This window comes from Trichosporon asahii, assembly GCF_000293215.1.
Source record: "Trichosporon asahii var. asahii CBS 2479 unplaced genomic scaffold scaffold00009, whole genome shotgun sequence".
Lineage (NCBI taxonomy): Eukaryota > Fungi > Basidiomycota > Tremellomycetes > Trichosporonales > Trichosporonaceae > Trichosporon > Trichosporon asahii.
This window is the reverse complement of record NW_014040915.1, coordinates 280,469-307,652: the sequence shown is the minus strand read 5'-3', so window position 1 is coordinate 307,652 and position 27,184 is coordinate 280,469. Positions and strand designations below refer to the sequence as shown.

The following is a 27,184-nucleotide window of genomic DNA, read 5'->3' as shown; positions in this document are numbered from 1 at the left end:
TCGAGCACGTCAGAAGCTTGTTGGATGGGGTCAGGGGTGGAGGGGGGGCACGTGATGTGGCGATTTTGGGCCCCGCATTCTACCCTCTGTGAGGCGGGCTGGGGCTGGAGAGTGGGAGGGGCGGAAGACGTGAGGCAGGGCACACGGGGCGTCGTGTATGGCGCAGCGCGCAGCGGTGCTGGAGTAGGAGATGAGAGTGAGAAGAAGATGAGGAGTAGAGGGGGCGCAGTGAGTACGTGAGTGCACAGAAGGAAGCATGGCGCAGATCGTGTGCGGGGCGCAAGGGCCAGAGCCATGCAACGTCAAGCAGTGCACCGTCAACACGTCAACAGCACCTGACAACACAACACATATCCCTTTGGTATTCCCCAGCTCATAGAGAGTAGTAAGCTCGAATGCTAGAGATTCTAGGCGGAGCTGACTCCAGTCCATTCCCTGCTTCTCGGTGAGCTGCTATGTCCTCGTCGTCCAGCTGACCATCAGCCTCAGCCTGTTAAAATGGATCGTGAGTTTCACGGAAGCCTCGATAACTGACACGCAGTCATCGTAAGCTGGCTCTGTGTAGTGGACGCTGACCCGATAGTTCAAACAGGTGAGCTACCGATGCCATCCTTCTAGCTGACGAGTAAGTTACCAGGTGGAGAAACGAGGCTCGGCAACGGGGAAGTGTGAGCTGATCCTCTGAGGAGGACAGCTAACGAGCAGACGGGGTGAGCTTCGAACCAGTTTTCCTCGAGCTGACAGACAGTCCTGGGACAGTGTGAGCTGGCCCGTTGATGAGCACAGCTAACGAGTAGACGGGGTGAGCTTCGAACCAGTTTTCCTCGAGCTGACAGACAGTCCTGGGACAGTGTGAGCTCGCCCTTTGATGAACACAGCTAACGAGCAGACGGGGTGAGCTTCGCACCTGTGATAATTGAGCTGACAGACAGTCCTGGAATAGTGTGAGCTGGGAAGCCGCAATTGTTCAGCTGACGAGCAGTCCTCAGGTTAGCTTCGAGGAGATAGCTACAGCTGACAAGCAGCAGTGGTTCCAAGTAAGCTGGTATGAGCACTTCGCAGAGCTGACGCCAGTTTGGCGAGTTGGTAGGCTGGCATTGCTTGCAGAAGCTGACAAGGAGACTGAGAGGTGAGCTGCGCCATCGTACCCCTCGTAGCTGACATGCAGAGTGGGAGTGGTGAGCTTGGCCGTAGCGACTGCAGCTGGAATCAGCTGTCGCAGTGAGAAGAGGTGAGCTTCTAGGACGAGATATGCAGCTGACAAGCAGCCAGGTGGGGGATGTGAGCTTTCGAAAACTCTCGCATCAGCTGACTCGCAGTCGTGTGCGTAGTACGAGCTTGTTTGCCAGTGAGGAGCTGATAACAGCCTCACTCCCTTGGAGCGTCCTTGGGAGCTAATCCGCTGTGAACGAGTAGCTGATACGCAGTCTCGTGCGAGATGTAAGCTGACAGCTTCCCTTTGAAGCGGACGGGGCAGACTGCGGTATTAGGTGAGCTTCGACTCTGTGTTCCAAGCTAACAGCAGGTCGCTTTGTGAGCTAACAAAGAACGGGTGCCTGCACAGCTGACTCCCAGGACGTTGATGTAGGGACAGATGTAAACTTCAGCAGAGGTGTGAAGCTTATGTCAGCCGCCGGCAGAACGAAGTAGGTTGAGCTTGCACAAGGTTTTGAGGATGTAGCTGACTTCAGAGCATCTGGTGCGTGTGCTAGGCGGTCTACGCAGATGAGCTCATCGTCAGCCCGTCCTGTCATTCTTCCCGAGGTGTAAACTGATGCTGAGCATTCGAGTCAGCTGACGAGCAGCGCCGAGAAAGGGTGATCTGTCCTGTGACCAACGACGCTGAGCAGCAGTGGACCGTAAGCTGCAGTTGGGTCCGACAGGGCAGCTGACAAGCAGGCGATAAAGTGTGTTGTTTTCTCCCTGGTCTCAGCTGATCGACAGCAAGATTGGGAACGGGTAAGCTGGCTGTCCAGTCAGACAAGCTCATCACAGGATGCCCGAATGGTCAGCTCGAGTATGCAGTTCAAGCTGACTTCAGCGTAAAAGCCGGGGAGCTTTTCATATGTGAGATAGATTAAGTGGTGAGCTGTCCTACCCCAACAAGCGCTGAAGCTGACCCCTCAGTTTGCAGAGAGGTGAGCTGTAGAACGCTCATTCATCAGCTGACGGCCAGTTCTACGCTGCATGGATTCACGTTGAGCGACTAACTCAGGTGAGCTGTACAACTGCCGTCGAAGCTTACGACAGCTCTCGAGAAGGCCGCAGAACTGTCGACCTGTAGCTGGATTGGACACGGCGCAGCCGAATATTAGCTCCATCGTCATCGTCTCTCCAATAGCTGTCTACTCATTAGACGGCGCGGATAAAAGTGAGCTTCTTGGATTGCAGTTAGCTTATTCCAGGCCGGCACTTCAAAAGCACGGCAGAGTCGAAGTAAGCTCTGTCTCAGCAGTCTCTGAAGCTGACAGGCAGGTTCATACTGCAGACGTCCCGCAACGCTCTCGACAATGAAGCAACTGCTCTGCTCCATGCCGCGCGGATCCCCTCTGTGCCTGTCTTCGGACGTTCTCGTGGTGTAGTGGTTATCATACTCTCTTAGGGTGATCTAACATCTTGAGCTTTGCCTCCAACGATCTCTGGTTCGCTAGGGATCAAGCTTGGGAGTGGCCCCGGGTTCAAATCCCGGCGAGGACCGTTTTTGCTCTTCCTGAGGTGTTCTGTGCATGCGAGAAAGCTGGGGATGTGGTTGGATGACTGGGAAGACAAGGAAGGGTTTCGTGCGGAGGTGGGGGATGGTGGTTGGTGGGCGGGGTGGAGGTGGCGCTTATCGGGTGTTCAGCACGAGCAAGCATCGCGCTTGATGAGTGAGTGCATCTGCAAGCTGTCAGGCGCCAAGCTAGCTGACTTCCAGTGCCAATGCAACGTCGACATCAAGGCCTACCGTCAGCATACCCATTCATGGGATGGCCACTTGTACCAGTCAGCTGGTGGCAGTCCCACAGCACAGCCGACAGCTGACCTTCTGGCGCCCTCATAGATGTGATTTGTAGTTCTTCCATGTTCGTCGCCTCTTACTTCCAACATGCATCAGCACTTGACTGTCAGTATTGCCAGTTGGACATTGGTTATGCCAAACCCAAAGACCGAGCGTGGGGCGGCAGCTACTGGGCGTGAAAGAGCTGACGGCCGATGCCTCTCAGCGCTCTTCCTGTTTATAATCGGCGTGGCACATTCAGGGAGTCGGAATGAGCTGAAAGGCCGCTCCAGCACAGCTGGCATGCAGGCAGGACCTCTGAACAGCTTGAGCGTGCTACATAACCCTCTTTTTCTCTGCAATTGTAACCGTGCGGCAAACATCCGAAATCCCAATTTCTGCCACACCTAAATCACGACGCAGTTATGACACACCCACCACTCTGCCAACATCAACAATCATCCAAGGCCGCTTAGCTCAGCTGGTTAGAGCATCGTACTAATAATCTGACGATTATCAGTCATGCGGAGGTCGGCAGTTCGATCCTGTCAGTGGTCATATCTTTTGCTTTTCTTGCTCTGCGCTGTCTGCTCTTTCTTTTGGAGGTGGTTTGAGCGAGAAAACGTAACTGGGATGTGTACTGGCTGTAGTGCGGGGGTCGCAGGTGAAGGTGGTGCCTGGTTGAAAATATTTAGCCGGTATTAGCCGGCCCATCACTGTAGCCGATTGAAGGCACTAGTTGAAACGGTGGCTAAGTTGCCGTCTCCCAGTCCGCCCCTCAGTGCCCTCCAAGCAGCATCTGCACGAAAGTAGAAACAATCTTATGTACATCTGTGCACAACGTCGTGAACGTGAAATGTGTCTATGGTGGTATCTAGCTAGTCTGCTAAAGGTCATACAAATGATACAGTTGGCTGAGCACCGAAGGGCACGCCCAGTATTACTTCTTTGTCTGCTCTCCGCCGACATCTCCCTTAACACTTCCCGACACACTGCCTCCTGCACTCCTGCCAAGGCTGCCCGCTGCACTTCCACCGACACTACCTCCAGCACTGCGTCCAACGCTGCCGGCCGCACTGCCCTTGCTCGCGCCCGCGTCCGACTCGGCGATGCTGCCCGTACGCGCTGGGCCGGTCGATGCCGCGTCGTCTTCGATATCAGGCAGTTGCTTTTGGTACAGCTTGAGGAGCAGGTCCATGCCCTCCTCGAGAGGGAGGGTGACAAACTTGTGCGAGTACTCGGGCAGCATGCGGACTGCGTTCTTGATGTGCTGGCTCGATGCCCAGTCGAGGAACGCGGCCGCGTCGCCTGTCGTCTCTCCCAGCGCGCGGAGCTTGGGAAGCGGGTAGTCGGCCGAGTGGGCACTGCGCGACTTGAATGTGAGGCCCTCGGTCGCCTCCTCCTCCGGGTCCTTTACGTTCGGGTCGATCTTGCGCGCCTTGCGCAGTGCGGCGGCGGATTGCGCGCGCACGTCGCCTCGCTTCTTCGCGCGGTCTAACTGCAGCTTCTGAATGTCGCTGTGCAGCTTGCGGAACGACTTGAGCGCGAAGCCGAGGAACTTGGGCACAACTTTGACGTCACCGTCCGAGTCACCCCAGACCACATCAAAGTCGTACAACACCGTCTTGCCCTCCTGGGTTGAACCCATGTCCAAGGTCATCCGCGGAAGCATCACCACAACCTTATAGCCGTGCTTCATTGCCGCGGAGATCAGCTCGCCGGCAAGTTGGTCATGCCGCTCAACCTTGGCCGCGCGCCTGCCATCGCACGTCTGCCATTCGACAAAGTCAACGTGCAGATGGAGGTTGCGCACGGGTCGTTGCTCGTCGTCCCGGCTTCGCGTCAGATCCGCGCCGACCTTACCGACGTAGAACCTGAGGAAGTCGGCGACGGTGCCGTCGTCGTAGTCGTTGACGAATAGACCAACGTCGAGACCCTTCAGCTCGAACTTCATGAGCTGCGCCGTACCCACGACCTTGGGCGGGTTCAGCTTCTGCTCGGCCGTGGGTGTGTTCGGAGTGGAACTGTTCAGAACCATCACCGAGTTGTTGTTCTCCGATCGCTTCTGTTGCTGCTTCAAACGGAAGGTCTTGCTGCGGTGTGCCGCGGTCGCCTTCGTACTGCTGATCTGATCGAGGACTGTGTAGGCCTTCTCAAGCAACCTGGGAATGGATGGCAGCTTGAGCACACCAGTGAATTGACCTGCGTCGACGATAAAGTCCAAAGCAACGGGCTGCTTCGAGTTGTGTGCGTGTTCCTTCCAGTTGTCGACCAGGGTAACACGCGACGGCTCCAGTCGGAAGCGAACAATATTGTTGTCTCCGATGAAAGCAGCGCCGCGTAAATCTCCTCCGTCGATCGACATCTTGAGGACAGTCGGGTCCGCCTCGAACGACGCCCCGGACCGCGACGAGCGACGAATTGTATGGAACTTTAACGACTCGGAAATGAGGTTGCCCGACACTTCGCCCTCGGCTTGAATCGTCGTCTCGCCGACCGTGAGATCGAGCTCCGTTTCCTCGCCGTCCGTAACCGTTCGCAGCACAACAGGTGCCAGCTTGAGGTGGGCGTTGGTGACTCCCAGTTTTGCGTTAAAATCGATGCTGCGGAACCTGATGAGAGCGGCGACTCCGAGCTTAGAGCGCACGGCAGTTGAGCAAGGAGCGCTCGTCTGCACCGTCGAAGTCGAGCCAGTGGACGTGATCTGCGCTGAGGTCGAGGTCATCGAGGAAGCGGGTGCGTCCTTGTTGCCGAGATCGAATTTCGGAGCATTCTCGATCCAGACGCACGCAAACTCGAACCAGGCACTGAGGGTCGCGAACTGCAGTTCGGCAGAAACGCCTGTGTCGACGACAATGGAGAGACCACGCTCCCTGTTGCCTTCCTCAGAGCACAATGCCAATGAGAAGGCCAAATCCTTGGCACCTCCCTCGACACACGGCTGGCCCATGGAAGCAAACTCGTGCGACAAGAAGACAGTGACACCCGAGACGGAGCCGGCGAGGGTCGTGGTGTGCTTCCCACCAAGCATGGTCGCAGCGACGAATCCACCCGACTCCCACTTCAGGTCAAGATACGCCGATGAGTCTTCCTTGCACGACAAGCGCAGCTCGGACTTGTCGATACGCAGAGTAACGCGAAGGCGGACCTTTCCAGTCGGAGCGTCTTCCACCTTGGCCATGGCCCGGTCGGTGCGCTCACCCACGTCAAGCAGCGGCATCTCGGGAGAGCGGTTCGCAATTTGAGATGGAGCAGGCGTCACCGTGCTAGACGGGTTTGTGGCTACGCGGCTCTTAGCCCTTCGCTCTATGCGGTTGACCAGTTCGATGAAGAACGGCAGAATCGTCGGTCGAAGCACGTTCTTGCTCTCGTGAACCGCTGCGTTGAACAAGAGGGTCCGCGCGCTCTCATCTGGGCTGGTTGGCCCCATGTACTCCATCCAGAGAGACACACTGGGGAGCACAACCAGGTCATGCTCAGGTTTCTTGTCCCTATGAATGCGCTTCGATTTGGCAACCGTAGGGCGGTGAAGCTCGACAAGACCGCTGTGGAATCGGAACGACATGCGCACAGTAACGGCCTTTGGCGTGGTCTGTACTTGGGCGTCGTACTTGCTCTGGAGACTCTCGGGCTGCGACTCGGCCGCCGAGTTCTTCCCCCACTCGGCGCGATATTCTCTCTCCAGCGCTTCGAGCTGACCCTTGCCAAGCTCATACAGGTCGACCAGTTTGCCAATGCCGTCGGCAATTTCTGGAGTGAGACACAGATGGAAGTCGGTTGCTTGACAGTGGGCGGTGACGAGCAGCGCAGAGGCATTGGAGGTTAACTGCGCCTCGGCTTCGATGTTCGGCAGCTTCATCTTGTTGTCCGTGCTGTGGAAGTCACCGACAAACTGCTCGCTCTGTCCCGGGTCGAAACTGTTCACAAACTGCAATTCCGTATTGAGCACCTTGAAACGGGCCGTCTCCGTGCGACTAGTCTTCAGATCCATCGCACGGATGGAGAACAGCAATGCGGGGACGTTGGTACTGTAACGCTTGGAGAGGTCGATGGTGGCATCCTCGTCGAGAGGAATAGCGATGCCGAATCCATGCACACCCAACTTCAGCACTCGGCTCTTCAGCCATGATTCAATTGCAGTTGCGTTGGACTCTTGCGTTCCGGTCGAGACGGTGGACATGTGGCTGCCTTCGATCTTCTTGAAAACCTTAGTCGCCTCCTCCTTGACATCGTCGACTTCATCCTTGTGCACTTCGCGGAGCACGGTGAGGTCGGCCGACCAGCTCTTGATGAGGTCGCTGACCTCGCTGAGCGCCGCGATGTGCATCACCGTGTGGACGGTCTTGAACTCGATGTTGAGCTTGGAGGGGTTGCCGGGGATCTCTTCGGCCGAGAAATCAAACACCATGTAAGCTGAGCGGGGTCCGTCGAGAGGCTTTGCAGCGGATCGCATGGCGTGGCGGTCCTTCTCTCTGAGGCGCCTCAAGCTTAGACCGACATGGTTGGCCTTCGCCATCCATTCCACGGACGGCCGGCCGACGTTTGACGCCGAAGCTTGGAGGTCGAGTGCTTCGAACATGAGTGTCGTTGGCACGTTTTCCGCTCGCAGGCCGACACGCACACCGGCAATGCTTGTCTGGGCGTCGAACGACCACTGCAGTGCAGGCTTGGGAGGAGCAGAATCAGGCGCTTTCAGGAAGCGGCTGGAACCGGACTTCGGGCTCTTGTCACCCCATGTGGCCTTCATTTCTCGGATGATCGACGTCACGTCTTTGCCAACCTTCTGGTGCAAGCTCAGGAGACGGTCCAGAACGATGGGCTTGATGATACCCGTGAACATGCCAATGCCGATGTTCATGCCGAGGTGCCTCTTGTCGTCTTCTTGGTGGTAGTTGCCCGTACCGGTGATCTCTGGAAGGCTGATGATGCTCGCCTGCTTATCCCTGATGCACTCGTATTGGCTGTAGCCGCCGATAGTCTGGGGGTCAATCCGACCGCCAAACTTGGACGACTCTGGCGTGCCTCGGAACGCGCCGTAGATGCGGTTCATGTCCCAGCGCAACCAGAGTTTTTCGGATCCTCTCAATTGAAGACGAGCCTTGCCAATAAAGCCATCAATCATCTTATCGCCGACTGGTTTGCGTTCGGGCTTCTTGCCAGACGGCGGCGGTGACGGGAGGCCGGGAGAATTGCTTGCTGCGAGCCGCGCCTTCTGTTTCTTGATCATTGCCTCGAACTTCTTCCAGTACGGTTCGTACAATGGCCAGAATCGCTTTCGCCAGTCCTGGACGAACTCGTAGAAGTGCTTCAGTTGCGGGCGGGAGTCGAAGTCGAGCGATTCTAACCCCACAAGGACACGTTGGAAGCTGAGGAGGTGATCCTGGCTGTTGAAGTTTGTCGCCATGCCGGCCTTGATGCCACGCAATGCCGCCGTGATGATCGGGACCGGGGCAGACTCGTCGCGCGGGTCATCCGGGCACTTAGCGAGCACGCTCTCAAGCGCTGCACAATTGAAGATGCAGGTGCGTTGCTCCAGTTCCAACGTGCAGTTGTTGGCGTTGCTGCAGCGCCGCTCGAGAGTGACTGCCACCTGGCCGTGATCTAGAGATGTTTCGCCGCGCATGCCACCAAACGTGAGACCTGATTTGAAGCGATCCAAGTGCACGTCAATCACAACAGTCGACGCGCCTTCCACAGCCTCGACAACCTTGAGCTCCTTAATCTCCTTCCGATGGGCGTCGATGTGGCGGATGATGGCCTCATTGGCCGCAAACGAGCTATCTTTGAGATCGAACTCGATGTTGCGGACACTAATGACACTGCGGACATTGGACAAGGGTAGGTTCTCCACATATGTCTTGAGGTTTGCGTAAGCCACAGAAGCGGCCTCAATCTTGATCATACTCCAGGCGATGTTGTCGGTCTGCAATTGTCGGCCGTAATGCCGGACCTCGCCCCTCTCGAGACGGACATAGACGCCAATTTGATTTGGAGTCGGAGGCGGGGCGCACCCAGCGGCCTGTAAGTCCTTACTGAGTACCTTGGTCAGGAACGGAATGTTTGCGACAGTCTCGACGGTCTGACCGAATCCATCGTCCACCTTGGCCAGGTCCATAACGATGGTCTTGGCCATGCTGGGACCGCTGGGCCGGATGACGTTTGGCTGGAACTGGCCCTGCTGATCCATTTGACGCATCCAGTACCGCAAGCGCTGGATCGCGCCCCAGCCGACGTCGCGACGAATGTTACGCTGGTCGTCCAAGTGCAAACCGTACGAGGCCTCATACATGAATGAAGGGAGTGACAACGAGGTGCTGGTCGTGATTGCCTGCGTCAAGATGTCGTAAAGGAGAGCTTCAGCGGTGTTCTTCTCGGGCGACTTTGGCAAGCTCTTGATCACTGGCATCCAGATGTCCAGGATGTTAGATATGACAGGCACGCCGGGAGTTGCGGAATGAACCTCCAAAGCGGTGACTTTGGATTGGATTGTGAGGCTCTCCGGCTCCTGATGTACTGTCACACCGAGATCCAGTGCCCTCGCACAAGTATAAGGCAAGAGCTTGTTGTGCTTGGGCTCGGCCGGCACCGGAACGTCGGGAATGTCACTCAAGGCCAGGCTTCCGGCGGGGGCACCGTTCCGGTAAGCTGTCAAGGTGAGGGCTCCCACTCCGACGGTCGCTTCCAGGATAGACTTTGTGGAGTCGACAATGGGTGTGGACAAGACTCGCGAGCTCGAGCTGTTAATGGAAACTCTGGTGACCGAGTCCGGGTGACTGTAGCTTGGTCCGGCGACAAGGCGAAGCTCGGCCAGAGGGGCGTTAATGACGAACAGCTTGGGATTGCGGGGAAGGCCATTCTTGAGCAAAGAATCAACTTGATACGTTAGAAGCTGATCGAGCTGAACCTCTGGCCGGGGCGAGGTAGCCTGTAGGCCCACAGCGAGGTACGCCGCAGCCTCAATGGTGGCAGGGGTGATCTCGACCGTGGTCTTCATGAGCGAGATGCGCTGCACTGCGCCTTCAGTGATGCACAGAGGTTCAAACAAATCTTGCGGCTCCTGAACAAAGGGCGAGGGGGTCGATGGCTCGTGGGCAAACAAGCGTCGGGCTCGCTCGTGGATCTTCTTGAACGTGAGCAGCTTGTTCTCCAGGATGGTCGTGGGGTCTACGTCCTCTTCCAAGCTAGTGTTGCTCGAGGAAGCGGAAGACGAGCTGAAAGACGAGCAGGTATCCGACTCATCGCCGATGGATGAGTTGCCGCCGTGGTACAAAGACTCCACTTCAGCGGCACGAGCCCGAGACATTGCCCTCCGGCGCCGGGACACTCGGGGTATAGCTTGATCGTCAATTTCGTCGACCTCGCCAGCGGAGGACGAATCGTCGTTGGCCTCCTCATAAGTGTACAACGAAGTCTCATCGTCCCAGGAGGGCTCCATTGGCCGCGGACGAGGAACGTAGATCTCGTTCTCGTGGCGCCCGTAGGCGGGGTCGTCCTTCTCGCCGTAAAGGTATGGGACGCGTTTGGTCGCCGCATCTTGCTCACGCAGAAATTCTTGCTGCTTCTCTGCGTCTTCCTTCCAACCTGGCGGGACCTTGTACGTGTCCATGGCGAGGCCGGTAGACACGGACCCAACAGGTTGCCAGGTCTTGTGGCCGTCTCGCTTGCGCAGAACGTGAATGCTGGCACATGGTACGCCGAGTCCCTGAACAGAGCGGCATGCCTGGGACGCAACACTGCTTGTGTCAATGAACACACCCTGAGGGAGCTCAATGGCGACACCCGCTGTGCCCGCAGTCAAGAGCGCTGTGACTCGTTGGATTGAGAGTTTGACAAAGGTCGCGTCCGGCGGCGTCTTGGCAATATAAACCGCTGAAGGGGCGTTGTCGCGGTCGGTGTAGTTATAACCAACCGCGGAGCCCACAGCCGCTAGAGTGTCCTTGAACTCTGGGGAGAGGAACGCTGAGATGTGTCCGATCGACAATTCCCACAGGCATACGTATGTAGTACCCTTGGGCTGCGGCCCAAAGAGACGGTTCGCCTTAATGTCGAGTCCCTCCACAAATACGACATCTTGATCCCTTGCCAGAGGCGGCACCCCACTGAGGTGGCATTGCTCGAGGTCGTTGCAGGCAACCACATACGTTGGGGCCAAGTCGACCGACATATCCATCTGATACTCGTTGTTGCGGAGGTCGAGCTGGAGTTGCGGCACCGGGATGACGATGCCCTTGTCACAACCGTAAATCTCGTCCGACATGACCACCATGGAGTCACGTACGTTGACAGTGAGATTGACGGCAAACGAGTCCGACCGCCCTGGCCTGTACTTCTCAACGATGGGATCACCAACCGCGTCGGGGCTGTGGTCAAACTTCTCCAGAAACTCCTGCATGGTCGAGAACTGGGTGAAGGTGCCGAAATAGTTGTCCTTGACACAGAAGATGCGCCGCACAACCCACCCTAGAGCCTTGAAGGCGACATTCTCAGCGTCGAGGGTCAGCTTCAGTTTCTCCTGGTGGTCTGGGGAGTGCGTCGCATAGTACCGATACGACCCGCTGACGGTGATATCGCCAACACGGCCTACCTCGAGCGAAGGCTCGGGGTTGAAGGTGCGATGCGTATCCCAGGACGGAAGGCGAACATCGACGAGGACATCCTTGGCATCGACAGTAAACGGCACGGACGAAAACTCGGGACGATACCGTGTCGATGCCACCGCTGCATAGGTCTCGATGCGGGGTCCATGGATGTCAAGGAAAGCTATGGTCAGTCGAGTCTCCACGAACGGGTGACGTACCATTAGAATCCATGGAACGGGGCGCATCGACGATGTTGAAGTCATTGATAAAGAGGTGAACCTTGTAGTTGATCAACGAGACATGGAAGCTGTAGTGCATGGGCACAAAATGGTGGAAATCGCTTGGAGGGCCCGAACTCCAATCCTTGGCAAGGTCGGTGAAGAGGTTGATGTGCTCGCGCATGAGGAGGAGGTCGGGTGTATCCAGAGTCAGGTCTATTCCCCAGTTCCTCTGAGCGTTCCAATTCAGCGGCACGGGCATCGTGATTTTGAGCTCATAGTCAGCTAAGCGTCTATTCCCGGTCTTACGTTGCATGTTCGAGCCACAGCGAAAGACTGTAAGTTCACGCTGGAGGCAATGTCCAGCTCATCCAGGTAGAGAGCGATATACGAGTGATAGCCTTCCTTGGTCGCGATTTGTCCTTGATCGTAGTGGATGACAGAGTTGGCACCAACGACAACATCGAGCCATCCATACTTGCGCTCAACGTCGCCGTGGGCACCGTCGTACATCCAATCCTTTGACGGCTCTCGCGTAGGAATCCTCAGAGTCATTTTCTCTTTCATCGCGATTTTGACGACCATTGAGATGGGTACTCGTGACTCGCCGGGACTCAGACGCGCTTTCGGTTCCGTGTCGAAGAAGATAGAGGGCGTGAACGCCTTCAACAGGGCGTCTCGCTGCCTGTCCGTCCACGGACCATAGTTGATCGAGCCGCCATGAATGGCTAGATCAATCCCATATTCCGGAGGGAGATCCACATTTCCGATGTTATCCATGGGATCTATCCGCACAGCCTCAGAGACTTTCGGCGCTGGACCCCCGACATCGTAATAGTAGCTGAGGTCGAACAGACTCGTGGTCAACAGCGTCGTGACCTTTGCATATTGCCGCTCCTCGCGCGTGACCTTCACAACGGGCACCCCGTCGTCCTCGAGGCGATACCGCGCCAGACCTTTCCATTGGCCAGTTGGCTGCTGAACCGCGATCGGGCGGGCCGCGAACCTGGAGTCCAGCAAGGCGGGGAACTTCTTGAGAAGCCCTCGGAAACCCGATCGAGATGCGACCTCTGAAGGAGGCTCTTCCTTGATCGCCGAGTCCTGCTCCAGCAAGTCGTCATACACGCGTTTGCCATGCGCAAGTAGGGTGCCGGTGTAGTCGTGGTTTGTGCGCATCAGAATGTTCATCTCTTGCAAGTGGAAGTTGAAGCTGAGCCGGTACCAGTCGTACGGCGAGCGAGGCTCCGACATTTCGATAGTGCCGTTGGCATGCTTAGTGTCAAGAATGACGACCATTGGCGTAGCATCGCTGCCGAGTGTCACGGAGCCCTGGTGCACTCGCACTTCAATCGGAAGCACAGACGCCGCCCAACTCAGTCCGGCGCCGAAGGCTCGCGACATGAAACCCTCGTTGGCTGCGTCGGAGTCCTTCAACTGCGGCTCTTCTGCATGTCAGCTTCCGCAATGCACTAGAGTATCTTACCCGCAGTCGTAGCTGTTCCTTCCGTTGTCGTTTCTTCCTTCCTCCGGGACGACGAGTTTGTGGTCTCCCGGGACATGGGCGTCTTCCGCTGGCGGAGGCCTTCGGTCTCGCCACCGACTGTGAACGTCACACCATCGCTCCCCTCATGCTTGCGCATGCGCTCCACAATGTTCTCGTACGCGGGGGTTCGGTTGTAGACAAAGAGTTCGAAACCTTCGAGGTTGATCACGATGCGGCATGGAAGTTTACCTGTATGTTAGCAATCATGAGGCCTTGCGGACGGACCTCGCTTCGCATTATTATCGGACGAGTCGCCTTGTCGCACGCGGAAGATCCAGAAGCGAAAGGTAAGGTTACCATCAACGACGTGGCCTGAAAGATTGCTCGAACGATAGTCCACATTGCGGAAGGCGATGCGTCCTGCCAGCGGGGATATCTGCAGTGACCCGATGTCGAGGTAGGCGTTATAGGTGTTCCATATTCCCAGACGAATGATGGCGCCCAGTGTTAAGCCCAGAATACGGTTCCAGTAGAAGAGGAAGGCGGTTGTGACGATGACAATGACGACTAACTCGACGATGAACAGCCAGTTAACCGGGCTGTTCAAGACGGTCATGTTGAGCTAGCGAGAACCGGGGCCGTCGGAGGAGAGGCGAAAGGACGTGATTGCGGTCAAAGAGGAAGAATGAGAATCATGACGGTGTATGAGACGGTGCGAGGGATTGTGTGCCGGAGTGGGAAGAAGCAATCTTGATATGTCTAGCCGAAGTGCGAAGTGTCGCAGATGACACCAGCCCGATTGCCGTAGATGGTGTCAGTGCTGGTCGCACTCTGGAGTAGTGGTGGTGGTGGTGGTGGTGGCGGCTAGGCGGCTCATAACATCACGCGGCTCAGGTCCCCGATTCAGCGTCCCTGACGCGGCACTATTTTTTCCAGCGTTCCGATCAACGTCCTCCATCGCTACCCAGCATGTCATTTCAAGCATTTCATTCATAACGTCTACAGCACCAATTACGGTACACTAATGAGAAAGTATGATGGTTTGTGAGGTTGGCGCAAGCTGTGCAAAATGCAAGTCTATGGGATGGAACAAAACAAAATGATAGATGGCCGGCATACTCCTGGCGACTTAGATGTCGGTGAGGTGGAGTGTGGCATCGCGGCCAGCCATCCCGCTACTCTAACAGCTGGCGCTGCCGGCTGCTGCCCGGCCGCTCGAACGAACTCCTTAGGCGACACCCTTGGTGGACGACTTGGAGAGAAGCTGGGCCTTCTCGATCTGGGCCTGCGAGCGCTTGGCGAGGCCGCGCTTGTAGTCGACGATCGAGATGTCCTGCTTCGTGAGGTTCGTGATCGTGTTGTCCTTGACCTCCCAGAGGTCCTGAGCGACCTGAGAAATGAGACGGAAGTCGTGGGACACGATGACGACACCTCCCTCGAACTCGTTGATAGCCTTGGCAAGGGCGTCGATGGAAGCCATGTCGAGGTGGTTGGTCGGCTCGTCAAGAAGAAGAACGTGGGGGTGCTCGAGGGCGATGTCGGCGAAACAGACACGGTTTCGGAGACCGTCGGAGAGCTGGCTGATGGGGTTGGTCTGGTGGGAGCCGGTAAGACCGAAGCGACCGACCTGCTGGCGCCAGAACTGAATCTCCTTCTCGGGGAACTTGTCCTTGTAGCGCGACTGAAGGAACTCGACAGGCGATTTGTCGTACGGCAGCTGGTCGGCGGAGTGCTGGCTGTACTTGGCGAGCTTGAGCTGACCGTGACGCTGGACGGTACCCTCGCACGGGTTCAGGGCGCCGGTGATGAGGTTGAGAAGAGTAGACTTTCCAGTACCGTTGTCACCGACAATAGCGATACGCGAGTCCATGTCGATACCGAAGTTGAGGTCACGGTACAGGTAGTCCTCCTTCTTGCCGGAGTACGAGAACGCGACGTCGGAGAAAGCGATGATGGGAGGAGGAAGCTTCTTGATGTCCTCGAAGTTGAAACGGAGAGGCTTACCAGCCTCAACCTTCTCGACAAGACCAGCAGCCTCCATCTTGTCGATAATCTTCTGCTTAGACTTGGCCTGCTTGACAAGGTTCGCGTAGGTACCGGCGGAAGCGATGAACTTCTTGATGTGCGCGATTTCCTCCTGCTGCTTGTTGTAGGCCTTCATCTGGTTGATCTCGTTGTCGGCCTTGGTACGGAGGTAGGTCGAGTAGTTACCACCGTAGTAAATGAGCTTCTTCTTGGGAGTCAGGTCCATCATGTTGGTACAGACGGTGTCCATGAAGTCGGCCGAGTGGGAGGTGAGGATGAGGATGTGGTTGTAGGTGGCGAGGTAAGCCTCAAGCCAGACGACGGCACCGAGGTCCAAGTGCGAAGTGGGCTCGTCGAGGAGAAGAACGTGGGGCTTGACGAAGAGCGCACGGGCAAGGGCGACACGCATACGCCAACCACCAGACATGTCCTTGGTGGGCTTCTTCATCATGTCCTGCTTGAAACCGAGACCGGAGAGAATGGCACCAGCCTTGGCCTCGAAAGTCGACGGGTCCATCTCCTCGAGCTCCTCGTAAATCATCTCAAGACCGACCTCGTCAACCTCGTCGGCGATGGCCATCTCCTCAGCCATCTTCTCAAGACGGGCAACCTTCTCCTTGGCGGAGTTAACGATGTAGTCAAGAGCGTTGATGTCGGAGGGCTCAGCGGCACCGGAAACGAGGTAGATGTCGATGTGCTCGGGGATCTCAACATCACGCTCAGCGATGGACTGAAGGAAGGTCGACTTGCCGGATCCGTTCTCACCAAGGAGACCGTAACGGTTTCCGTAGTTGAGCGAGATCTCGGCACCCTCGATAAGGAGACGACCGTGGAACGAGAGGGTGTACTGGTCGATCTTGATGTCACGAGACTGAGGGTCGGAGACGAGGACACCGTTCTGAATCACAGTTAGCCATATTGGGTTCTTAGTAACTCTCGATATCACTTACAGCACTGCGGTCAGTGGCGAGGTTGAGCTTGCGCATCTGGGCCTGAGCGTCGCTCAGGTCAGCGAACGAGCCGTTGGCGCTGATAGACGGGGTACCAGCGGCAGTGGAAGGGGCGGGAGTCGACTTGGCGGATCCTCCCTTGCTGGCAGCCTTAGCGGCCTTGGCGGCGAGACGCTTCTCCTTGGAGGCGGAAGGCATGTTGATTATACGCGGGGGTTGAGATGGGAGGGGAGGCGGAAGAGATGTATGATGCCGATATCAAATCGACTAGTGGCGGTCCTGACTGTGTGCAGCGGCCGCTTTTTGTCCTCGAAGCGCGAGAGTAGTGTACTAGAAGGACCAGGTGTTCTGTCAAGCTGGTCGCTTTTTGAGAGAGTTGGCGATGGCGAAGAGTCCTGCTTCGGTATAGACGACAAGACAATGGACCGCCGACAGACACGCCGTAGAGTTAAAAGTTAAGGCTTGTTTCCTCCGCCCACTTAACAATTTTGCCCTTGAAGCCGCTCACGTGACGTCACTCGGAAGAAAGTGGCCGAAGCCAAGGCCGCCTGACCGATGCTGATCCCCATCACAACTCCGATGAGCGGAGACCCTGCGGAATGTAGATGTCGGCGGCCTCTTGGAACGCGGCGGCGGGGCACTGGAAAGCGGCGATGTGTGACAAGACAATGCATTTGTTGGTACATATGAATTCTATTCTCGTTCTCTCTCTCTCTGCAGCTTCGCGACGACACCCGCAAGCCTCCTGTAGTCTCTCAACAATGCTGCCACTTCTCCAACTCTGAGCTCGCCCGGGTCGCAGACCATCCAACGCTCGACGGGCGGTTCGAAATCTTCCCCTTCGCTCGCAGGTGCTCCTTCATCGAGACTCGTCATGATGCTCGGTCGCCTTGCCTGGCGCGCAGTCAATGCAGAGAAGAAGCCACCCTTGTCTTTCGCTTCGGCGAGGTTTTCCGAGCTTGACAGCCGACCGAAGGAGGCGAAGCGGCTCTTCTCTCCCTTCTGCCCCTTCTCCTTGGGACCAGTCGAGGACTTGAGCTCGGACTTTGAGTCTGTACGCGAAGCAGGACCGGGCCGTGTGTCAGAGCGCGTGGAGCGGGTCGAGCGGGCGTCCGAGTGGGAGCGCGAACGCCCTAAGGACGCTCCGAGTAGGTTCTCCCCTTCCTCGACAGGCGAGCCGTACACCTGGGCAGGCGTCTCGGGGCGCGATGAGGCGGGAACGTCGACTAACTCCTTGCCACCAACCAGATCTTCCTCTGCACCAGCTTGCGACCTTGTCCGCGCAGCGGCTGTGCTGGCAGCAGCAGCAATGTTTGCGACACTCGCCGTGACGCTCGCAAGACTAAAGGTGCTTGCCCCACGCGGTCTTCCGGGCTGGGTGGGGCTCGTTGGTGATTGTGGTTGCGCTCCAGCGCCTGGCGGGGCGAGGTGGTCCGGACTCATGAAACCACGCATTGCACTCCATCCGCTGTCGGCGATGCCGCTCAAAACCTTGTTTGCGCTGCCGACAGCCAGCTCGCCCACAGCGAATACGCGGCTCTTCAGGCGGGTGCTCGCCGATGCCACGTCCGGGTCCATCTCTCCAAGTCCAATGGGGGTCAGATCCGCGACGCTTAACACACGGCTCGAGTAGCTGCCTAAACCCAGCTCGGCGAGTGAAACGTGTTCAAGGAATTCAACGACGGCCGTGAGGTTGACGATCGCGTAGGACTGGTCGCCGCGAAGAAGGATACTCGAGCGATAGCGCCGCACGTACATCAGCTGCGAGGCCAGGTGAGCGGGATTAGACTTGACGACCGAGTAGATGATGAGTGGGAGAATGAGGTCGGCACCGCTGGCGGTTGTACCCGTGTCATCTTCCGGACGCGTCTCTTGCTGTGCTTCGGATGTCTCTTCTGACATGGGCGTAGCATCTTTGCTCGTTTCACCCCTGTCCTCTGAAGCGTCCTCGTCCGCATTCAGGTCAACCGACGCAGGCTCAGGTTTTGTGTCGGCTTTGATTTCCGATAACTCGGCTGTTTCACCTGGGCCAGGAGGCTGGTAAGGTTCTCCCTCGGGGCGCAGCTTGACTGGAGGAAGTTTGGCGAGTCCATCAACTACCAACTTGTGGGCGGCGACGAGCACGTCCACCTTGTCTTTCGGCTTCAAGCAGTGCGGCGCGTTCAGCTTCTGCAATTCCGCACCAACTTGTTCAACAATTCCGTCGAGGCCAGCAGCAAGCTTCCCATCGTCTCCGGGAGGACGAGTGATAAGGCCAAGGTGGTCGAGTGTCAGCTCAGCCATGTTCAGGCCGGCTATCCGAGAGGCTAACGCCTCATCGTGATTTGCGTCGTCGGAAGACAAGGGGGAGAAAATGCGGTTGTAGAGCATCGAGCACACAAGGGCTTCGACTCTCTCCGTGCCCGCACTCGCTTCAGTGTCATCTTCCTCCTCATCTAAGCTGCGCCCGCTGCGCGTCGTGTCGACAGATCGGCGCGGGCGGTAATGCTTAATGAGGTCGTCGTAGATTGCCTCCATAAAGTCTTGTAGCCGCTCGCCACACAATGCCGGGTCGCTAAAGTCCAGGGGAATCGCACCATCTGCGTCGCTGTAACCCCGGTGGTGACTCTTTAGAAGCGCCTGGTCCACAGTGCTTCCAGCGATCGGGCAGATGCTTGACATAACAAGCTTCACCACCTTGTCAGCCACACGATCCGGAAGACCCTCCAGACCCTTCTTTACAGTCGAGCGGACGGCCTTTACGAGGTGCTTGTGGACTTCCGCGTAGCGAACGGGCTTGTCGACCATGTATGCCGTCACAGAATAACCTTCGGAATCATCCTCCAACGACATGACGCTCGGTCGGGGACTCGGTACACGAGACGGGGGTGTTGGACTTGTCGCTCTCTCGGGGCTGAGTGATCGTCCCTGCATCGGAGTGCCGGATCCACTCGATCCGAACAGAGACATAAATCCCATGCGACGACCAGGAACATCTCGTCGCTCGGACTGATGCTGTTTGCCCAGCGGCGGAAATGGCAGAGACGATGGCTCGGACGAGACTGTGAAACCCGGAAATTCGAGCGCCTCGGACGTCTCGGTCGGTCGGAAGGTCGAGAGCATGGCCGTGCGCTTCTCGTCGTCCCGCAGGGCAGCCAGAAGTGGAGAGCCGGGCGCTGTACTCTCGAACGAGAGCACCGTGCCGCGCAGCGTTCCGATGAGGCCGGAGAGGGTGATGACGACGGCACCATCTCCAGAGGGCGGTGCGATAAAGCCGATGTGATCCCGGAGGGTCTGCGGCGTCATAGGCAGAGAGCTCGCTGCGGTCTCGGGCAGAAGCAGGACCGCTTTGTTCGATGTGAGGACCTTCAGTAGCTCAGCCCAGTCGCCAGCATCGCGCGCTCGCGTTCCCTTGTCGTAGATGGCCTCGATCATGCCCATGCCCATGCTTCCGTTCTTCAATCCGAGTCGCTGTGCGGCTGCTTTGAGAGACTGAAGCTGTAACTTGCCGGCGGCGGTGTCTGCTTCACCGGCGAAGCTTGGCGCAGGTGCCGCAGTCGTGGTGGCAGGCGATGGCTGGAGAGTTGGGCTCGGGGCAGCGTTGGGCCACTGACTGTTTCTCTGCCTGGGTTTGTAAGGAAGTGAACCGTCGGCGGCTGCAGCAGGCTCATCCTTGAGGTCCTTGTCCTTGGTGTCGTCCGTACCGAGAAGGGGATGTGCGATGGGCTCGGACGTAACGCGATTGACGCCGCCGCTGCGGGTCCGTCCGAGCGAGAGCGTCGAGAAGAGGCCCTTCTGCTCGGACATACTGAGAGAAGAGAGGGAGGGGTGGGTGTTGTTCGCGGCCGGAGCGAGTTTGTGTCGTTCGTGAAGGTGTGTCCGGATGAGGAAGCTGAAGTGGAGGCTGAGGGACGACGCAGTGCGCGCAGCAACGAGAGACCAGTGGATGGACCGATCTCGTGAGTGACGTGACCTGAGCCCAGGCACGTACACTCCCAGGGTGGCAATCGTGCCTGACCGATAGCAGTAGCTTGTGTATCGGCTCCCCCCCTCTTTGGTTGGTCGGCTACACCCAGCAGTCGCCAACTGGAACCGTCCCCACTCCTTCCTCTTCGCAATCTTCAACTCTCCGGCCAGTATTCGAGATGGCCGCCCCTCTATACGTGACCCAGTCCGGTCGTCTTTTCCACGCCGGTCTCATCCTCATCGTCACCGTCGGACTTCCGGCCAGAGGAAAGACTCATATCAGTCGAGCTCTCGAAAGGTACGTCAGCTCCTGCCTCCACTCCGTTCGCTTCTTCGCCGAATCCCGCTTACAGATTAGGTATCTACGATGGATGGGCGTTAAGACTACCGTCAAGAGTCTCGGTGAGTGGCCACTGCTCTCGGGAACCCCGGCTTCGCAAGCTCTTCGAAGTTTCTATTCCCATAACCTCCGCTAAAGGATGGGCCCCCGAAGCAGCCTGTAGTGAACTCTGTGACTGACCGATTTCAGGCGACTACAGACGCCGAGTGCTGGGAGGAGCGAAGCACATTCCTAAGTGAGTCTCAAGCTGCGCATGTCATGGCGCTACCTCCAAATCTGCATACGAGTATCTGACGATCGCAGGGATTACTACCTCCTGAACGGTCCGGTCAGCGGGGAGACGACAGCGCTGCGCGATAAGATCCGAGTAGAGCTTGAAGATCAGATTTGGAAGTTCTTCACGGAGGAAGGAGGACAAGTGTGCATCTACGATGCGAACAACTCCACCAAGGAGGCGAGAAAGCAGGTTTCGGAAACGTTCGGATCCAAGGGTGTTCACGTAATCTATCTCGAATCTTTGTGCGACAAGGATGAAATCATCACGGCCAACATTCGCGGCGTCAAGCTCTCTTCACCCGATTACAAGGGTTGGGACCCCGAGCGTGCGGTCGCAGACTACTGGGCGCGAATCAAGGATCAAGAGAAGCACTACGATACCGTTACCGCCGATGAGGGACCGTTCATCAAGATTACGAACGTTGGGGAGCGGATCGAAGTCAACCGCATCGAGGGATACTTGCAGACTCGATGCTGCTTCTTCCTGATGAACATCCACACAAAGCCGCGCACAATCTACTTCGCAAGGGTAAGAGGCGCATCGTTGTCCGAAACTGACGCGCAGTCCGGCCAGTCTCTGATTGAACACTCCTACAAGGCCGACTCTGATTTGTCACCAGCGGGATGGGAGTACGCGGAGCGGTTGAAGGCGGCGGTTAGCGCCCGTCGTCGGGCCGTGCGCGAAGAGCGTAAGGCTCGTGGAGAGCCGGTCGACGACAATAACCTCGTGGTTTGGACATCTGCGAGACGGCGCGCGCATCACACTGCGTGGCCGTTCGTACATGCTGGCTACAAGGTTGTGCAGAAGCCAATTATGGGAGAGATCAATCCAGGGGTGTGGGACGGTCTCTCTGCGCAGGAGGCCATGGACAGGTACCCGGATGAATGGGAGCGCTTCCTGGCCGATCCGTATGCCCACCGTGCACCTCGTGCCGAGTCCTACCACGACTTGTCCGTCCGCCTCGAACCTATCATTTTCGAGCTGGAGCGTTGTCAAGACGATCTCCTCATCATCGGCCATGCGTCCGTCATCCGCTGCCTGCTGGCATACCTGGTCGGTCTTCCCCCGAACGAGGTGCCCGCCATCGAGATGGCTCGTGGGGACCTTATCGAGGTCACTCCCGCCAGTTACGGCGTCGTTTCGCGCGCCTTCCACTTCTGGTCGGGCGAGGGCCGTGGTGACTCTGAGGGCAAGAACCTGTACGAGAACTTTGCCGAGAGCGTGTCAAGTGGTGCCGCTGGCATCGGTATGGCCATGTTCTCGAACGAGACAGAGAACATGGAGCGTGAAGCCGAGGCCGAGGAAGCCAAGGACAAGGAGGCCAAGGCCGAAGTTGTTCGCGCCAAGCTCAAGGAGCGCCTGCAGCGTGGCGGCGAAGGCACGATGAGTGTGCCTCACAACCGTGGCGGCGGAACGCCGGAAGAGCCCCCAAGTGCTCCGGGTGCGCCTCAGCGCAAGATGAGCATCCTCGAGATCTGATCGAGAATAACCGTGTAAATAATTGTAGTCTCCCAAGTCAAAGCAGAACCCATTCGCTCTGCCCCTTCCTGTCCTAAGTTATAGTCTCATTACATGCAGCGACATTGTACAAGCCCAATAGCATAGCGTTACTCCTCCTGCGTGTCCGTCCCAGCGGGAGTCGCGTCTCCGTTCGCCTTCTTCCTCCTCTTGTTGTGCCTCTGGTGGCTCTCGGGCACGAACGTGGAGGGGATCACCCTCGTAGCGGCGAGGAGGTATCCTCCCGCTGCGCTCGTCGTCATCATAGGGTGCGTTCGGCCAGGAAGAACCTGGTACGTCCTCATCCAGCTCTCAGTCATATTGGTGGCGAGGTAGTTGGGGTCCTTGCGGGTGTAGGCGAGGGTCTCAGCAACGACCTGCTGGTAAGGGGAGTACACGACGAGGTTTCCCGCTCCGGCAATGTACGGCGTGAGCTTCTTGACGACAGAGACGGGGCTGAGGTCGGTCGCGAGAATGGCCGCGTCCCAGTTTCCGGAATGGAGTTCGTTCTGGCTCGCGGTGAGCTCGGCGACCTGCGCGTTGTGCCTGCGCACACGCGCTTGCGTCTTGCCCGCGGCAATGGCCGGCATTCCATCCTCCGTCGGCAGGGGCGGACGCTCGTACCCGGGCTCGGCCTCCATCCAGTTCAGCCACTTAATGCACGCAAGCTCCTGCTCGCTGAAGTTCATCGTGTTCAGCACACCCCACGCCGGCGGGCTGTCCGCATCCGTGAACACCATGATACGACCAGTGCATCCCATGCGCTCCGCAATGGCGGCGGTCACGAGACCGCCCGTGTCGTCCACGACGAGGTAGCGGCCGCCCGGACGAACGTTGGCGGCGACGAGGAGCTGGCTCAGCGTGTCCTCGCGAAGATAGGCGATCGCCTGCGGGTTGCGCTCGGCGTAGTGGTTGACGATGTTGCGCGTGCTAGGGGCGAGCGGGTGCACCGTCTGCGAGTACTTCTTCTCCTTACGCTTGCGCCACTTCTCCTTGGAGAAGTCGGTCTTGAGCTCGAACTGGTCGTGGCGCTCCATCTGCCTCTTGATCATCTCCTCAGCGCTCACACCCTGGGCCTTGAGCTCGGCAATCTCCTCCTGGCTCATGAGCAGGCCCTCGCGCGCCTCCTGGTCCTCGATGAACTCGTTCGTCTCCCGGATGTCGTCAACGATCGCGTCCAAAACCGTACGCTGCTTCTGGGGCCGCAGGACGTGCTTCCATCCAGGGTTGTCCTTCAGCGGCACAGCCGACTTCTTCCCCTTCTTCCCCCTGAACTCGGGCTCGGGCGTCGCCGATCCGGACAGCGGCATCTCTCCCGGAGCAAGTACGATCTCATACGTGATGTCGTACGGCCTTCCGATCAGCTCGCGTGCAGGGAACGCGCCAAACTTTCCGAGCTGAAGAAGTCTGCTGTCAGTTTCAGCCTGGACAGCGGCTAACTTACCCATCCTTCGTGACCACAACAGACTTGATGGTGTCGCTGGGCAGGCGCAGAAGCACGTTGTCACCTTCCTTGATGACGGTGAGACGGCGGTGAATCACGTCCTCAATGGGCTCCTGGGGTTCAAGGTCCTTCTTGCGGCGGTGTTGCGGCGCCGACGTTGAGCCTTCGCCGTCTCCAACCGCAGTCGACGATGAAGCCTCGCCAGCAGCGGAAGCGGAGGCGGAGCCCTCGGCGGCAGGAGCCGCAACAGCCTCGGTGCCGGGAGCTGCGTCGACGGAAGCCACGGGTGCGGCGTCGACAGCCATGGGTTCGGATTCGGCCATGATGTTGAACAAAGTTGTACAGTTGGTTCGTGCAGCACCTTTGTTGAGCTCCTTGGCACCCAGCTTGCCTCATGGCTGCTTCAGAAATCTCGAGTGGAGGTCAAGTCACGTGTGTTGGTTGACGGAACCATTTGGCGGCTCGTTGACGTAGGGGAAGCGCGAGATTCTGCAACATTCAGTCGGCATCCCAGGCGTGAAGTTCACGTCTTAGAACCTCGAGGCAATCCATTAGCAAACATGGTGAGTGAAGCTTCCAAGGAAGAACTGCTCCGTGTGTTCTTAGAAGCTCATGACAGGCGGCAAACATCTCGATCCAGTCGAGCGGACTGAAGGATGTGATGAAGATGGAGCGCATTGGTATGTTTATACACCGCGGCAGCCACTGACGAGCAGGCGCCCACTCGCACATTCACGGTCTCGGCCTCGACGCTAACCTCGAGCCGCGCGCGAACTCGCAGGGAATGATCGGACAGGGAAAGGCCCGCAAGGGTGCCGGTGTCATTCTCAAGATGGTGCAGGACGGCCGCATTGCCGGTCGCTCTATTCTGATCGCCGGGCCGCCGAGCACGGGCAAGACTGCTATTGCCATGGGCATGGCGCAGACTCTCGGATCGGACGTGCCGTTTGTCAACCTGACCGCGTCGGAGGTCTTCTCTCTTGAGGTGAGCTATCGTTGCTGGAGTTCTAGCTGACAGGCAGATGTCCAAGACCGAGGCGTTGACCCAGGCTTTCCGCCGCGCCATCGGTGTGCGCATCAAGGAAGAGACCGAGCTCATCGAGGGAGAAGTTGTGGAGATTCAGGTCGACCGCAGTGTGACCGGTGCCACCAAGACGGGACGCCTCACGCTCAAGACGACGGACATGGAGACCGTCTACGACCTCGGTTCGAAGATGATCGACCAGCTTCAGAAGGAGAAGGTTCTCGCCGGCGATGTCATCAGCATCGACAAGGCGAGCGGACGGATATCCAAGCTTGGCCGGTCGTTTGGCCGCGCCAAGGACTACGATGCTATGGGTGCCGACGTGAGTTGACCACGGCTTGCATATGAACTGACATTAGACCCGCTTCGTCGCGTGCCCCGACGGGGAGCTGCAGACCCGCAAGGAGGTTGTTCACACCGTGTCGCTGCACGAGATCGATGTCATCAACTCGCGAACGCAGGGCTTCCTTGCTCTCTTCGCCGGCGACACGGGAGAGATCAAGCCCGAGCTGCGCGACCAGATCAACGCCAAGGTCGCCGAGTGGCGCGAGGAAGGCAAGGCTGAAATTGTTCCCGGTGTCCTTTTCATTGACGAGGTGCACATGCTGGACATCGAGTGCTTCTCCTTCCTGAACCGCGCTCTTGAGAGCGACCTCGCCCCGCTGGTCGTCATGGCCTCAAACCGTGGCATCTCCCGCATCAGGGGAACAAAGTACAAGAGCCCGCACGGTATCCCCGCCGACCTGCTCGACCGCATGCTCATCATCTCGACCACCAAGTACTCGGAGGAGGAGATCAAGGAGATTGTTAAGATCCGTGCCGACGAGGAGGACGTCAAGGTGCACCCGGATGCGCTCGAGCTGCTCGCCACGATGGGCGGACAGACGTCGCTCCGGTACGCCCTGAACCTTATTGCGCCCTCATCGCTTATCGCGACGCGGCGTAAGAGCCCCCAGATCGAGGTTGATGACATCCGTCTCGCGTACAAGTACTTCCTCGACGTCGACCGCAGTGCCGCCTACGCCAAGGAGACGAGCGGAATGCTCTTCGGTGAGGAGGAGGTCGTCCTCGTTGATGCGGACAAGGCTGAGGCCCAGCCGGCCAAGGCTGACGGCGAGAAGATGGACACGAGCGCGTAGAATACCTCTTATATATCTGTATTAAAAGACCGACATGCAGCAGGATTTGTTATAGCCATGCAGAAGCGCGACACGCTTCACGCATGGCTCGTTATGACTCGACGAAATGCGTTCCACAGGGCTCGGGAGGACGCCCAGGGTCGATGTTCGGCTCCGGGATCCGGAATGTTGTTGTCGGTTGTGCTTTGCCGCCCACGCCACCCCGCACTTGGCATAGTCCACTCACCCATCCATCACCCCTGGCTTGCGGCCATCCCCAGTTGGTCTTCATCGCAAGCTGCGGTCTGTGCCGCAACACTTATAACTCCTCATCTGGCATGCCATAACTTTCTCTCTAGCACCAATCACCGCGGCACCGATCCCAATGACATCGGATCCCCTCCTCGCGCTCGGCGAGCACCCCTTCCTCCTCGTGCTGGATCAGCTCCCACCACACTCATTCTTCACATTGCAACGGGTCAACAGGACATGGAACGCCTTCCTATCTGAGCACGCAGGGCTGTGGGCGGCCGTGCTGCGCCGTGAAGGAGTCGACCTTGACGAGTGGCGACGAGTGCTCGCCGAATCCAAGGAACGGCATCGCATCGCATCTTGGGAACAGCAAAAGCGCGAAGCCCTCCTCTCAGAAGCACTCGCACAGATCGGCTACGACGTCACCGACGAGGACGGGGAGCCTCTCATTCTTGGCCCAGAGTACCATTGCAACGACCCCGGGCCCGAGGCGTTTATGGATACAGAGTTCGACTCCATCGCAGCAGAATACCGAGCCGCCTGTAAGTTGACTAGCTGAGTGTTCGAAGTCGAGGATCGGAAGCTGACACCAGACAAATCGCATGTCACCTTGCAACGCGCTTGGAAGCGGCGATACAACTTTGAGACGCTCGTGAACACGCCCTCCTTCCGACTGCGCCGGATCTACGTCGACGGACCATACTTGTACGCCATCAGCAAAGCGTGGACGGGCCAGTTGCCGCAGGACCGCGAGGACACGGAAGATCTACATGTGTTGGACAAGTACAGCGGCCGACTGCTTCTGACCCTCCCCGGGAACAGGGCACACTCAGCTCACGCTGTGGGCGCCGGGTACGTTTTGACTAGCGAGAATGCGCAAGGTGAGCTCCACAACCTCTAGGGTACAGCTGACAGCAGTGTCCGAGGACGATCACAACGAAGCTGTGCACAGTGCTATGCCCGAGCCGGTTGGTGAAGGGCGTTACTATATTCCGCTACAGACTTTTCCCTAATACTGCAACGCCGAGTAATTCCAGGCACGGTCAGGCACAGCC

The 27,184-nt window shown here is 57.8% G+C and overlaps 7 protein-coding genes and 2 non-coding genes across 9 annotated transcripts; 5 read left to right on the top strand and 4 right to left on the bottom strand.

The window, feature by feature from the left end:
• Positions 1 to 2,567: 2,567 nt before the first annotated feature.
• A1Q1_t204 lies at positions 2,568 to 2,697 on the top strand. The gene has a single exon. It is a non-coding gene; the product is annotated as a tRNA-Pro (tRNA).
• A 746-nt stretch (positions 2,698 to 3,443) lies between these two features.
• On the top strand, positions 3,444 to 3,535 carry A1Q1_t205. The gene has a single exon. It is a non-coding gene; the product is annotated as a tRNA-Ile (tRNA).
• Positions 3,536 to 3,917: 382 nt separating this feature from the next.
• On the bottom strand, positions 3,918 to 13,873 carry A1Q1_06903 (fermentation-related protein; the record flags this gene model as incomplete). The annotated part of the gene is made up of 5 exons (XM_014327152.1): positions 3,918 to 11,737; positions 11,775 to 12,006; positions 12,084 to 13,216; positions 13,258 to 13,470; positions 13,543 to 13,873. 5 exons carry the CDS (start codon positions 13,871 to 13,873, stop codon positions 3,918 to 3,920), a joined length of 9,729 nt encoding a protein of 3,242 aa, XP_014182627.1.
• A 612-nt stretch (positions 13,874 to 14,485) lies between these two features.
• A1Q1_06902 (ATP-binding cassette (ABC) transporter) lies at positions 14,486 to 16,430 on the bottom strand (the record flags this gene model as incomplete). The annotated part of the gene is made up of 2 exons (XM_014327151.1): positions 14,486 to 16,180; positions 16,233 to 16,430. The coding sequence occupies 2 exons, from the start codon at positions 16,428 to 16,430 to the stop codon at positions 14,486 to 14,488; spliced, it is 1,893 nt and encodes a 630-aa protein (XP_014182626.1).
• Positions 16,431 to 16,925: 495 nt separating this feature from the next.
• Positions 16,926 to 20,018, bottom strand: A1Q1_06901 (guanyl-nucleotide exchange factor; the record flags this gene model as incomplete). Its single annotated transcript, XM_014327150.1, has 1 exon — positions 16,926 to 20,018. One exon carries the CDS (start codon positions 20,016 to 20,018, stop codon positions 16,926 to 16,928), a length of 3,093 nt encoding a protein of 1,030 aa, XP_014182625.1.
• Positions 20,019 to 20,356: 338 nt separating this feature from the next.
• A1Q1_06900 (uncharacterized protein) lies at positions 20,357 to 22,273 on the top strand (the record flags this gene model as incomplete). Its single annotated transcript, XM_014327149.1, has 4 exons — positions 20,357 to 20,475; positions 20,536 to 20,579; positions 20,707 to 20,752; positions 20,821 to 22,273. The coding sequence occupies 4 exons, from the start codon at positions 20,357 to 20,359 to the stop codon at positions 22,271 to 22,273; spliced, it is 1,662 nt and encodes a 553-aa protein (XP_014182624.1).
• Positions 22,274 to 22,401: 128 nt separating this feature from the next.
• A1Q1_06899 (eukaryotic translation initiation factor 3 62 kda subunit) lies at positions 22,402 to 24,058 on the bottom strand (the record flags this gene model as incomplete). The annotated part of the gene is made up of 2 exons (XM_014327148.1): positions 22,402 to 23,698; positions 23,760 to 24,058. The coding sequence occupies 2 exons, from the start codon at positions 24,056 to 24,058 to the stop codon at positions 22,402 to 22,404; spliced, it is 1,596 nt and encodes a 531-aa protein (XP_014182623.1).
• A 461-nt stretch (positions 24,059 to 24,519) lies between these two features.
• Positions 24,520 to 25,898, top strand: A1Q1_06898 (transcription regulatory protein component of chromatin remodeling complexe; the record flags this gene model as incomplete). The annotated part of the gene is made up of 3 exons (XM_014327147.1): positions 24,520 to 24,720; positions 24,767 to 25,081; positions 25,119 to 25,898. The coding sequence occupies 3 exons, from the start codon at positions 24,520 to 24,522 to the stop codon at positions 25,896 to 25,898; spliced, it is 1,296 nt and encodes a 431-aa protein (XP_014182622.1).
• A 364-nt stretch (positions 25,899 to 26,262) lies between these two features.
• Positions 26,263 to 27,030, top strand: A1Q1_06897 (uncharacterized protein; the record flags this gene model as incomplete). The annotated part of the gene is made up of 2 exons (XM_014327146.1): positions 26,263 to 26,671; positions 26,723 to 27,030. The coding sequence occupies 2 exons, from the start codon at positions 26,263 to 26,265 to the stop codon at positions 27,028 to 27,030; spliced, it is 717 nt and encodes a 238-aa protein (XP_014182621.1).
• Between the last annotated feature and the right edge of the window lie 154 nt (positions 27,031 to 27,184).